The following is a 13,653-nucleotide window of genomic DNA, read 5'->3' as shown; positions in this document are numbered from 1 at the left end:
ATAGGGTTGCCAGGTGTCCAGTTTTGAACGGGACAGTCCAGTATTTGAACTCTCTCTTCAGGAAAAACTGAGAACATATAAATATCCGGTATTTTCTAAATAAGATGTAATGTAGATTGTGCTGTAATGTCAACTGTGTCAGGTATTTTTGTTGAAACCATCTGGCAACCTTAAGAGGGAACACTGGTCAGCAGACCCAGATGCAAAAGAGGTTCCCCATCCCTGCTATATACACTATGACACACGGCCAGAAGGGGTTATACAGCTTGCAGGATAAATGATTCAGAGCCAATCAGGGCCTGGGGGACGGGGGAGCGCGAGACGTCTCCTCCCGCCCTGCAAAGAGCTTGTAGCACTTTGAAGTTCTGTGTGCTCCTCACAAGGCAGAGGAAGTTTCATGCGTTCCCCTACTCCCAGGCCTCAATTGGCCTGGGGGCGGGGAAGCGGCAGGACCTCCATGGGCCAGATCAACCCACTCGGCAGGCCAGATCCAGTCTGCAGAGGCCCTTTTGCCCACCCCTGCTTTAGACGGTATCAATTCCTCAAATACTTCCACTGGAGAGAGAGTTGGAGCATCAAATCACTTCACTCAACTCTAACTTAGATCCCTAGACACTTCTCAGATACAGCAGGAAGAAAGGTTCACAGGCCCAGGCAAAGACAATCCTGACCAGCACTTTCACCTTATATGTTCTTGAACCAAAGTCCCCATAACCTGCTACCTGTAATGGATTAGGGATTTGAAACAGCTGCCATATGATGAGAGATTAATAGAACTGGGACTCTTCAGCTTAGAAAAGAGACTAAGAAGGGATATGACAGACGTCTATAAAATCATGACTGATGTGGAGAAACTGAATAAGGAAAAGTTACGTGTTCCCATAACATAAGAACTAGGGGTCACGAAATGAAAATAGGTAGCAAGTTTAAAACAAACTAAAGGAAGTATTTCTTCATGCAATGCACAGTCAACCTGTGGGATGCCTTTCCAGAAGATGTTATGAAGGTCAAGACTTTCACAGGTTTCAAAAAAGAGCTAGAGAAATTCATGGAGGATAGGTCCATCAGTGACTATTAGCCAAGATGTGTAAGAATTGTGTCCCTAGCCTCTGTTTGCAGAAGCTGGGAATGGGGGGCATGAGGTGGTTCATTTGATGATTTCCTGTTTGTTCATTCCCTCTGGGGCATCTGGCATTGGCCACTGTCAGAAGACAGGATGCTGGGCTAGATGAACCTTTGGTCTAACTGAGCATGGCCATTCTTAATAATGAGGAACGCTTACACATGCCCCAAAGCCTGTCCCACATTAAAACCAAAGAACAGGCAGCAATTACAGTGCCAATGAATTATCAGCATCATTGCAGTTTACATATAGTGCCATTGTAAAGTGTATCCAAAGTACTGTTACAGAAAAAGTGGCACTGGCTCTCGAACAGGACAAACAAAGGCACCAGAACAATGTGCACAAGTGCTTATGTAAGCAGGGTCTGAATCAATGCTTCCAGTGCAGCCAGCTGAAAGAGGAAAGGAATCCTGGGTGTGGTTCTGCTCGCTCAGTTGTTTAGATCTGCAAGGTATTCAACTGTTATGTAAATACAGGTCATGCTGGAATGGGAAAGACATCCCGGGTGTGCTTATGTAAATCCAGCTCAGTCAGTGCTTTAGGCCCAATGGATGGTCAATTGTTAGAATGGTATTTTGCCTGTTGTAACTCATTTGGCTGTTATGGGATCACAAGCCATGTTAACCCTCAATATAGGAATTGTAAAATATGGCCAATGCTTGCAAGAGAGACAGTCATTATAAAGACTCTCAGATGGACAAGCCGATGGGGGGGGGGGGGGTGAGGGAGCGCAGAGCAGAGCTCTGAACCAGCAGGCTTCATGCCTTCCAGGCATATTCTGTAAGACTGGTTCAACCTCTTTCTCTCCACCTCCTCCCCACCCATTCTAAACCAGACACCATAAGAGATCTCTATATTCTGCTGGCATGCACTGTGGGTCAAGAACCGAAATCACTGAGAAGCTGGAATCACAGAGAGCTGAAACCATGAGGTTTGGGATAGATTCAAACCCATCATCAGCCGGCGGCCAGCAGGGTGGCTGGCAGGAGCAAATGGCCGGCAGGCAGATGGTGGGAGCAGCTGGCAGGATCAGTGGCGAGTGGCCAACGGAGTGGGTGCGACACCTCCTATCCCCACCCCTCCAAGGGTGTGAGGTCAGCTCTGAAAATCACCTCAGAGCTCTGGTCTGCCCTGACCAAGGGCAGCAACTGTGAGTGGGATAGAAAGAAAGGTTGGGCATGTGAATGGGACACTTACATTGCTGGACTTGTGAGCCTGAGAGGCAAAGGACATTGCTCAATCCACTTGAGTGGGATGGTTATGAACTCTGACTGTGGGGTTTTCCCAAGTTAATGCCACATTACTTCTTGCCCTCCATTAACAGTTTATTTTCTACGCACAGACTCTGTGCTTGCGAGTGGGGAAGCACTGCCTCTCAGAGGAGCCCAGGGGTTTATGTGAATTTCCCAGGCTACTGGGTGGGGGCTTGAGCCAGTTCTGTGGGAGATGGATTAAAAGGAACCCCTAGATATTGAACCCAGCCCTGGATGCTTCCAGCACTACCTGGCAGAAGGGTTACACTTAGATAGCAAGATATTATATGGAGTGATGGGACTGAAGATGCCAGTGATAAAGAAGAAAGCTACGCTCCTGCAGATACAAATTAAAAAGGTGCGTCAGTTCTGGATTAATAGATTTCCTTGTTCTGTAATTCCTTTGTTGGCAACTAAGCAGTGAAGAGCTCCAAAGGTAAAAAGAGTCTCAACAAACTTGAGCATGATGCTGTTCAAAGAGTGAGGGAAAGGAAGGTGGGTGGAATTCCTTTCACTCGCATGATACAGATCTGCTAGAAGAACATTGTGTGGCCACGCTGTACCACTGAGCTAAACCAGCTCTAGTGAAAAGAAACCAACGTGAGAGAAATCTTTATACCCAGCAAAGCAGCTGCTCAGTCGCAGTGTGCTTTACTTAAACACAATCTGGCCAGTATTCTGGCAGAGAGGCTAGCAAGTCTCTGTGCTTTATCAGGGACTTTGCTTGGAGAACAGATTTAGTGCTCTCAATTCTTGGACCCATGATGACCAGCTATATTAGAGGCACTGATAATATAGGTGGAAAAGATGGAGACTTATGGATCGGTCGGCAAAGGCTTCCCCAGCCGACTGATCTGTGTCTAGACTACCACGCTGTGCCAGATCAGCTGATTGTCGGCACAATGCAGCAGCCATGTTTATTTTAATGAAACGGGGATTATTTAAATCCCTGCTTCTTTGCTTATGCTGGGTAAACTAGTTTACATGGCTCCGCCAACGGAGCCATGTAGTCTAGACATACCCACAACATTTATACTGATTTGGCTCGAGCTAGATTAAAACAATCTCTTTTAAAATTAAAACACCAGTTTGCTAATCAGCTTAGATGGCCTCCTGTCCACAGGACCAAAACAACCACCTTTGGAGATGAAAAGAGCTGCAGGGATGTTGAGTGGGTGAAGTGAAAAAAAAAAAAATCTAAAACTTATCTATAGTATTTGTAAACAATGCCAAGTGTAGGTTTTCCTCGGGTATGCGCTCAAATAGGCATTTTTGACAATGTCCTCTTAAAATATGAAGGAAAGTATCTCAACATTTCACACACTTTTCCTTACATTTAGCAGTTTCAGCAGTGTCACATTTAGAAACCCATTACCTCTAGTACTCTTTCAGCAGTGTCTGATGTCTGGATATCAAGCCTAACATTCCTTCCATCTGCCAGGTAAATATCCAAAGAGGCTCTCTGTGTCTTGATCTTAAATGTATCCTGTTAAAGTGAAATAGGGACATGGTTTATTACTTATTAAAGTCTTGCTTAAGATATTGGTGTTCTGCTTTCCTGTTTACCTTAGAGAAATTAGCTGGGTTACAGGGAGAGACACTAGTACAGGATGGAGGCCTGGTCTACATTTTAAATTTCAACTGACCCAGATACATCACTCAGGGAGGTGAAAAATTCAGACCTTCAGCACTATAGTTAAGCCAACCAAGCCCCCAGGCTAGACACTGCTAGGTGGACAGAAGAATTCTATTAACCTAGCCACTGCTGCTCAGCAAGTTGGATTTCTTACAGAGACAGCAAATCCCCTTCCCATCAAAACAGGGAGTGTCTACACTGCAACGCTACAGCAACATGCATGCAACACTGTAGTTGTGCCACTGTGGCATCCATAGTGTTGACATGGCCTACAACATGAGAGTCTACAGGAGGGAAAGCGAAGTTACTCACCTCGGTTCATTGTTGTTCTCACTGTTCTTCGAAATGTGTGGTGCTGGGGCGACCCAGACCGCACATGCACAATGGTGTTTCGCAGCGTTCACGCTCTTTTGTGTAGTCGTACGGTCCGGCCCCCACCAGTTCCTTGAGGCCGCCTCAGAATCCGGAAGACAGAAACAAAGAAAGACTCCGAAGCAGGGAGGTAGTGGAGCACCCACGGGGGGGGAGGGGGGAACACATCTCGAAGAACGACAGTTACTGCTCCGAGGTGAGTAACTTCGCTTTCTTCTTTGAGCGATGTCCCTGTGGGTGCTTCAACATAGGTGACTAAGCAGCAGTACCCCAATGAGCAGGAAGGTGGGACTCAGAGTCCTTATTTGTCTGCTGATGAGAGCACTGCTGATGCCAATGTAGTATCTGAGAGTCCCCTCTGTTGGATTGCGTAATGTTTTACAAACGTGTCATGTGATGACCAGGTGGCTGCTCTGCAAATGTCCTTGAGGGAAACACCCTTGAGGGCCTATTGATGCTGCCATCGCTCTTGTAGAATGTGCTCAGGGTTGCATTGGGAGTGGTACTCGTCTGGTCATGTAGGCTTCAGTTATGCGCATGGTTATGAGTTTTGAGATGCGCTGAGATGATATTGGCTGTCCCTTAGATCTCTCAACTAGAGACACGATAAGCTGGTCCATTTTTCTGAAGGGTCTCGGTCAATATAAAAAGCAAGGGCTCTACGAATGTCGAGTGTATGGAGAGATGCCTCACGTAACGAAGAGTGAGGTTTGGGGTAAAAGGATGGAAAGATAATTGGTTCATTGACATGAAAGGTCAAACACATTTTGGGAATATACGTAGGGTGAAGCCTTAGGACTACCCCATTCTTATTGAAGATACTGTATGGGAGTGTTGCCATGAGTGCTGATAGCTCGCAGACTCTGCGTGCTGATGTAATGGTGAGAAGGAAGACCACCTTCATAGTTAAGGTCTGCAATGGTATGGTAGCCAGTGGTTCAAATGGTGGCATAGTTAGAGCCCCAAGTACAACATCTAGATTCCATACTGGGGGAACGGGTTTGTGAGGGGGGCTTAGGTTCATAAGGCCTTTCATGAATCTCTTGGTAATTGGATGAGCAAAGAGGGAAGAGTCTTCGACAGGTTGTCTGAAAGTGGAAATTGCCACTAGATGGACTCTGAGAGAAGCTAAGGTTAAGCCTGTGTGTTTTAGGTGCAACAAATAGTCGAGGATAAGGTGGAGTGTAGGTGAATGCAGAAGCAGCTGTTGTGTGGCACACCAGGAGACGAATCTACACCATTTTGAAAGGTAAGTGGTTCTGGTCATTTGTCTTCTACTGTGGATTAATACATCTCTAACCTGTGTAGAGCAGAGGGATTCGGAAGGATTCAGTGAACTAGGAGCCATGCGGTGAGCTGTATGGTATGTATTTGGGGGTGTCATAATGACTCTTGATTCTGGAGGAGAAGGTTCGGGAGGGCTGAAAGTGGATACGGTCTGCATGGTGACATGCGTCGAAGGAAGGGGAACCAGTTGACACACCCATGCTGGTGCTATCAATATGATTGTGGCGGTCCATTTTGACCTTCTGCAGAACTTTGGGAATGAGAACTGTAGGTGGAAAGGCATACAGCAGAGGACTGTTCCAATTGAGGAGGAACTCATCACCTAGAGAGCCGGGGCCAAGTCCGGCTCTGAAGCAGTAGTTTTGGCATTTCTTGTTGTGACACATGGCAAAAAGATCTATTGGGGGATGCCCCAGCATCAGAAGAGTATGTGGAGTACTCCATCGTGCAACTCCCACTTGTGAGCTGGAGCGAAGTGTCTGCTGAGGAAGTCTGTGGCGACGTTCATGACACCAGGTAAGTAAAATGCCACAGGTGTGATACCATGGCAAACGCACCAGTTCCAAAAACGGACTGCCTCCACACAGAGGGTGTGGGAGCAGGCTTCGCCTTGACGGTTCACATGATACATTGCTGTGACGTTGTCTGTGAAGATTCTCACCATGGTATTGTGGAGGTGGCTGTGGAAGTGTCTGCAGGCGTTGAAGATTGCCTGGAGTTCCAGAAGGTTTATGTGGAGTCGTGTCTTGGAGGGTGACCACTGGCCCTGAGCGGAAATGGTGCCCATCTGCGCTCCCCACCCGAGAAGGGAGGCGTCAGTGGTGATGTGATGCAAGGGTTGCTGTTGGTGGAAAGGCACGCTGCCAAGAAGATTCGTGAGGGTCATCCACCAGTCAGGCGACCGGAGGACAGATTGCGGAGGGGTCACTGACCTGTATAGGTCACGCTTCGTGTGGTTGTATACTAATGCTGGCCAATACTGAAGGGTGAGAAAGTGTAGTCTGGCGTAGCGTACCATGTAAGTTGTAGCCGCCATATGACTCATGAGTTTTAAACAAGTGATTATTTGTACGGTAGGGCTGCCTCAAGTGACTTCTATCAATTCCTGAATGGCGTGGAATCTCTGGATGGGTAAGTATGCTCTTGCGGCGGTTGCATCTAGGCGGGCACCAATGAATTCCAGGTCCTGAGTAGGATGAAAAGTGGACTTTTGCTCGCTGATAGGTAGTCCAAGGGTATGGAAGGTTCTCATGGTGGTTTGGACCATATCAAGAATCTTGGTACGGGAGCGGCCCTTCAATAGGCAGTCGTCGAGGTAAGGGAATATGATCACCCCTTCTCGGCAGAGGTGTGCTGCTACTACTGCCGCCAAGATTTTTGAGAATACTCTGGGGGCGGTGGAAAGGCCAAAGGGTAGGACCGTATTGGAAGTGGTCTGTACTGACTGTAAACTGTAAGAATCTTCTCTGTGCTGGACATATTGTGATGTGAAAATACGCGTCCTGGAGGTCAAGGGCAGCAAACCAGTCATCGCGATCCAACACGGGTATTATCGAAGCAAGGGTCACCATTTTGAATCGTTGCTTTCGTAGGAACTTGTTCAAATTCCGGAGATCTAATATAGGTCGCCAACTGCTCGACTTCTTTTGAGTGAGAAAAGAATGGGAATAGAAGCCCCTGCCTTGTCTGGGACTGGCTCTATTGCACCTATGGAGAGTAGGTGGTTGACTTTGGTGCATACCAGGGTCTCATGAGAGGAGTACCTGAAGAGGGACAGGGGAGAAGAGTGGGAGGTATTGCGAAGGGTATGGAGTATCCGGATTGAACCATCTCCAACATCCACTTGTCTGCAGTGATTGTGGCCCATTGATGGTAAAAGGGCCTCAAGCAATGGTGGAACAGGTGAGCGTGGTGACTCTTGTAGATGTAGGAGACTGTCTGCGTACCCTCAACGGGGGCGTCAAACTTGCTGTTTATTATTCAGTGGGGTCTGAGTATGGTTTCAATGCCTCTGAGGTCTTTGCCATGCCTGTTGCTGCTCAAGGGTCCATTGTTGGTGTTGCCATTGCTGTCTGACATATGGGAGGGAGGATAACGACATCATCTGTAACGTTCGGAGGGTCGTGCACAAATCTTTAGATGAGTGCAGCACGTTGCCTGTCTTTTCAGAGAATAGTTTGTCCCTGTCGAATAGTAAGTCTTCAACTTTGTTTTGGAGGTCTTTGGGCACCCCTACCAAATAAACATAGGATGGTCGTCTCATCAGTACCGCTGTAGCTGTGTCTGGAGTGCTGCTCTTGCTGAGGGATAGCCCTCCTGGACTACTGACTTCAGTATGGGTCGTTTTGATTCTGGTAGATGGTCAATCAGCGGTGTGAGTTTTGTAAAACTATCAAAGATGTGTTTAGAGAGATGTGCTATGTAATTGGCTATTCTGAACATGAGTATTGCAGATGTATATACCTTCCTGCCCATTAAGTCGAGTCTTTTTATGTCCTTAGCAGCAGCAGCATGTTTATACTGCGGTGTTTTTTTTACCTCGGCTGGGTAAAAAAGACTTGGGTTGGGGATGGGTAAAGAGGAACTCCATTCCTTTAGGGGGTACAAAAATATCAGTTTTGTGCAGTGCAGGCACTTTTGAGGGACATGGGTTTCTCCGAGGCAACGGATGCAGGAGGAATGACCATCAGCGGCAGGCATTGCCTCGCAGCAAGTGTCACACTTTTTAAAAACAGGGGAGGACGGCATTTTCTATTAAAGTTTTAAGGCTTTTTGGGGGGGGGGGTTGAAATACGAACAGAGTCCAACAGAGAGACAGAGACAGAGACAGAGACAGAGTGTGTGTGTGTGTGTGTATGTATATATAAATGATAACTATGAAAACTTGAGGAAGAGAGCATAAAAACAGGAGGAAAAAGCTTGGCTATTAATTTTTTTTTTTTTTTTTAAACAAAACTGCTTGCAAAGGCCAGACAGGACAGAGAAATGAGGCTCCGAATTATCTTGTTTGACAAAGCTCTTCAGCCGGAGACCTCTGACAGTGCAGCCTCCTCAAACCAGCCTCCGAAGTGTAGAGCCTCATCCCCTACGACAGCGCCATCCTAAAGACGTAGGGTGTCACCCACTAGGTCTCTACCTGCCATGTTGCAGAGCAGAGTCAGGAAGAATGCAGGAAAGAAGTGAACCAAAGAACAATAACTATTAACAGAACACTCACGATTGAACTATGAAGGAGGGAAGTTGAGGAGACCAGTTCACTCTGTCTGCAGCCTGAGGCAGTTGAGAGGAACTGGCGGGGGCCAGACCGCACGACCACACAAAAGAGCATGAACACCACCGTGCATGCACGGTCTGGCCAAATACTGCTAGGGGAAAGTCTCCGTTCTGCGGCGCCTGGGTGAGCCCAGCACCTACGGTGGAGCACCCACGGGGACATGACTCGAAGAAGAAGGGATAAGTATGGTATTGACTGGATTCCCATTCTTGCACTACAAAGTTGAAACTCACTACAGGCCTTGTGTGTTTAGAAGAGTCATCCTTTCCCTGGATTGTCTAAGGATTTAGTTACAATTCATTTTCCTTCTGAGGTGACACTATTTCCACTGTGATTTTGCCAAGAAAAGGAAGGTTCTGCAACTCCTCTGCAGTTCGTGTCCTTCAGATCATGGAATTTGGCTATTGCTGCACTACAGCTTAAGAAGAATTTGACATAAAATATGTTGTTCAGGGTGTGAATTAGCCACCCCCTTTAGCGAGAGCTTCTCCTGCAGACGTGGATACCACCACTTGATGGCGGAGGAATAATTAAGTCAACAGAAGAGCTCTCTGCATCAGTGCAACTATGCTGCTGTGAGCTCTCTAGTGTAGCCACATCCTTTCAGCCTTTCGTCTTCCTGCATCCAGGCCTTCTTTCCAGGGCATCGACATATCCCACACCAAAGCCGGCACACTCTGCATGAAGGCCAGTGTGCTGCGCACTGAAGAGGACATCACTGGGGGTCAAACTGCTGACTCCATAAGCAAGAGTATCAAGCACTGATCTCACCGTCTTAGTGCTTGCCCTGAAACTCCTGCAAATACTGCACTTATCTCCTACATGTCCTTCACCTAAGCACTTGAGGCAAGCTGTATGTGGATTCCCCTCTGGGCACAGGCTTGCTACAAGCGACACCGTTCTCAAACTCCATTGCATGCCCGGGGGGGAACTTGAACGGGAAATTTAAAAAAAAAAAAAAATCGGAAAGGTGGGAGGAACCTTCCCCAGCTACAACTATCAACTAACTAACCCACCCTAGCTACATTTTCGTATTTATAGTTGACTTGCCCAACAAGAGAGCAAGCGCTCCAACGACTGTCACTGGCAGTAAGAAGGAACTGAGGCAGTGCGGGGGGGGGGGGGGGGGGGCGGGAGGAGGATCAGCTGAGCCCTATGTGCTGCGCCATGCAGGAACCACTCCAGGCGGGGATGCTAGGGGGAAAACCTTCCGAGGACTGTGCATGCGGCATGCACACACCCATTGGAAAGCATGTGAGCGATCACTCAAAAGAGGATATACTATAGATTCTGGATCTATATAATTTTTCTTCTTCCGAAGCACATTTTTCCATCTTAAAATGCTGCCAATACGTGTCATACTAAAATATTTTTATAACAGGAAGAACAACAAACTAAAAGCCCATAATGCTCTCAGCATGCTTAGGGCATAGAGCTAAAACAAGGAGTTTTGGCCATTGATTTGGACACCCATGGAGTTCATTGGAGAGCAGAAAATCTACATGATCAAAACACCAGGTATACTCATGCTAGTGGAAAGCAAAGGAGGCTCTAGAAGTGAACGGCAGAGATGAACAAACAGAGTGACATAACAGGGAGATTATCCAGCAGGGTTTCCCTCTTCGGGAAATATCCAGGCACAAACTACTCCTATGTTCCTGTGCCCAATTTCAATCCCTGTACTCAAGTGTATTATAACCAGAATCCTGAACCTATCACGAGTCCTCAGCCAGAGAATAAATCCAAATCTGCAGCACTCAGAAGCAAAAACAAACATTAATTTAAAGCTTCTAGCCACACAGTAGGGAAGAAAACCTTCACATTGTAAAACAAACGCAGTCCCTGGCAGTGTTGTCTTTCAGAAGCCAAACCTACACTAGCACATTACTGTGCAGTAAGTCAGCCTCCAGTGCTGTAACTTTCACAGTGTCCACAATGGCAAGGCACTTAGTGTAAGAAGCAGAGAGCTTGCTGTGCTCAGCATAGTGCACTGGGGTACCACTCTGGACACCCTGGTGTAGTACTGCATCCTGGCTGGCCTCTGGCACCCTTCCCACAATGCCTGTTCTTGCCTCTCTGGCCATTTGTTTGAACTCTACAGCCCTGCTCAGGTGATCAATCCTCAGCCCGGTGAGGTTTTTTTGAAATTTGAAAGTCCCCTTCCGGTTTGCTCAGTGACACGTTGTGTGTTCTCAGCTTCTTTCTCCAGCTGGCCATGCCCGCTCCATGCACCAGGAGATCCCCTACTTCGAGCAATGTCAAGGTACTAGTCCTCATCAGCGTTTGGGGAGAGGAGGCTGTCCAGTCCCAGCTGTGCTCATGATACCTGTGAACACATCTATCAAGACTATCAGTACATAACCAAAAGAGGCCATGACCAGGACACACTGCAGTATAGGGTCAAAAAGAAGAGCTGCTAAATGCCTACCCTCAGGCATGGGAAGCAAACGTCCACTCTGGTGCTGCACCCACGCGCTGCAGGTGCTACAAAGAGATGGATGATATACTTGGAGGTGACCCCACCTCCACTCCAAAGACCCCATGGATACCTCAGAGGCTCAGGGGGCAACCGGCAGTGGACCAAGTCAGGAGGAGGAACCTGTGGATGAGTGCACTCGGGGGAGAGGGACCCAGAACCAGAAGAAGACTTGGCCTCCATAAAGGCTTGCAGTCACAAGCTGTTCTGTTTTGTACCCTTGAAGAGACGAGCTATTCGCAGACTTCAGAGGCTGTGGATGATACGACTGGTAAGTCGTTTGGGAAGCACACAGGCAACTTGCTGTGATGGAAAAGGTAACAGAAAGGAGGCATTTTTGTTCTGTGAGATGTTGCTACCAACAAAGGGTCGATCAGACAATGAACAGACCAAGCAGACCATTGACGTAATCTCTTACATCTTGGTAAAATGCCTCACAAACCTCATCAAAAGCTGCTCAGATTAGCTGGATAAGCAAATGTGGTATTGGACTCGTGAAGGCTGACGTTTCCTTGCCATTAAGTCAGTGGGGGGATGGGGGAGGAAGGATCATCATTGCACAAAGACAAGCTGAGTACGGTCCCAGAGGCAATCTGCAGTCAAATAAGAGACCCTCCCCTTTGCTTCCCTGCTGACCCTAAGCAGTGAAGCGTATGCCAAGGCGAACACAGCCTGTGGAAATGAGTGGCCATTACTAAAACTTTTGCTTCTCACTCAGTGTGTTTTTTTTATTCACATCTGCTCAGAATACAGTACAGCCATGTGCAAATGAAAACTCCTGCTCCCCAGCAAGAGTGAGAATCCAAGATGCACAAAGGGATACCTTGTCCACGCTGCCATGGCAAGGGTTTTCCTAGTCCGTTCCCCTGCCTCGCTGCACCTAGGTTTTCCCTTGAATGCCCTTAGTGAGGACTCACCATTGTGGGGTTCCTGTATGTTATGTACACTCGCTCCAGGACAGCCAGGTAGTGCTAGGGTATGTAGACCGTGAAAGCGTTTCAAAGGGGTCGGAGGCAGTGCTGTTTCTACCGTTAACGAAGGACCTCTGGCATGTTGCAGAATTGGCCTTGATAGAACCTGCCTTGGAATGCCAGTCTCAGGAAGTTCTAACTCCTGCAGAGCATCTGACACATACACGGAAGCACCCAAGAAAGACCGTGAGGAGCTTTTGAGACATGTCCTGAGCCATGCAAATACCAAACACGAAAATTGAGGAGTGGAGGGATAGCGACAGGAGAGACAGCAGTAGAATATGCAGCAGCTGCTAAGCATTAAGGAGCGGCAAGCAAACACACTGGAGGCACTGCTGGAGCAGCTGCGTGACCATCCCCATTCCCATAGCCGGTGTCTGAAAACTTTCCCATACACACCAATAAAGTTTGGGCATCACTCAGTCCACAGGCATCACCTACCGCACTCCCACACCTGCCTGCCCAACCTCAACCAATGCAGGCTGCCAATGCACTCTATGCCAATCCACATGCAGCTTAGCCCCGATGAACTGCAGCCCTCCTTTCAAGGCACATCAGATGACAAGGCTGCATATGAACCGTGGATATACACAAACCTGTGAAATTCCTGGGGCTTTCCTCACCTCCTCCTCCCACAGTACCGGTGTTTGTTTCATGCTTCACGGGTGTCCTACATTTACTGTGTTTAACAGATGAAATTTGTGTGTTTCAAAGAAATCTTTATTCCATTACATGAAAGCAAGCCAGCAAGTGTACCCCAGCAATGCTATGGTCACTGTAGCACTAAGTACCGTGCACACTAATGACAGTAACCCCCTAGCAACACAGCTACTGCACTCCCATGCATATCAACTAGTTTTACTGACTTTCAGCATCTAATTGCTGCCTCAAGGCATCCTTGATCCTTATAGCACCATACTTTGCTCCTTCAAAATCTCTAGTTTCTGGCTGTTCAAACTTGGCCTCCAGACATAGCTTCAGGAGTAACTCAACTGCCATTTATGACTTGTTAGTGAGACCTATTAGCATTTCTGCCTGCAGGTGAGGATCTACTCCTGAAGACCCAGGAGCAGAGTGCACAGCACAGAAGCTGTTGAAAAATGGTGCTAAATGCAGCCAGAAGCATAGGGTTTGCTGGGATGCGAAGCGATAAACCATGAGGCATTGGGACAGGATCCAGGATACCCTGTGCCTCCTCACAAACCTGTGTGGCAGAAAAGGAAGAGATGCACCATGTGATACCTGCCCAGAATGCACTGCT

The 13,653-nt window shown here is 47.6% G+C and overlaps 1 protein-coding gene across 5 annotated transcripts in view; it reads right to left on the bottom strand.

Moving 5' to 3' along the window:
* SNX31 (sorting nexin 31) overlaps positions 1-13,653 on the bottom strand; it is an 80,743-nt gene that overhangs the window by 39,944 nt on the left and 27,146 nt on the right. For 4 of the 5 annotated variants that reach the window (XM_075920272.1, XM_075920270.1, XM_075920269.1 and 1 more), the window contains one exon: positions 3,752-3,862. The exons of the other annotated variant lie outside the window; for it this stretch is intronic. In XM_075920272.1, the coding sequence (XP_075776387.1) occupies positions 3,752-3,862 (111 nt within the window). The remainder of the gene's footprint in view (positions 1-3,751; positions 3,863-13,653) is intronic. 5 annotated transcript variants of the gene reach the window in all.

This window comes from Pelodiscus sinensis, chromosome 2, assembly GCF_049634645.1.
Source record: "Pelodiscus sinensis isolate JC-2024 chromosome 2, ASM4963464v1, whole genome shotgun sequence".
NCBI classification, from domain to species: domain Eukaryota; kingdom Metazoa; phylum Chordata; order Testudines; family Trionychidae; genus Pelodiscus; species Pelodiscus sinensis.
The sequence above is the reverse complement of the archived record's forward strand: the minus strand, read 5'-3'. Positions and strand labels throughout refer to the sequence as shown.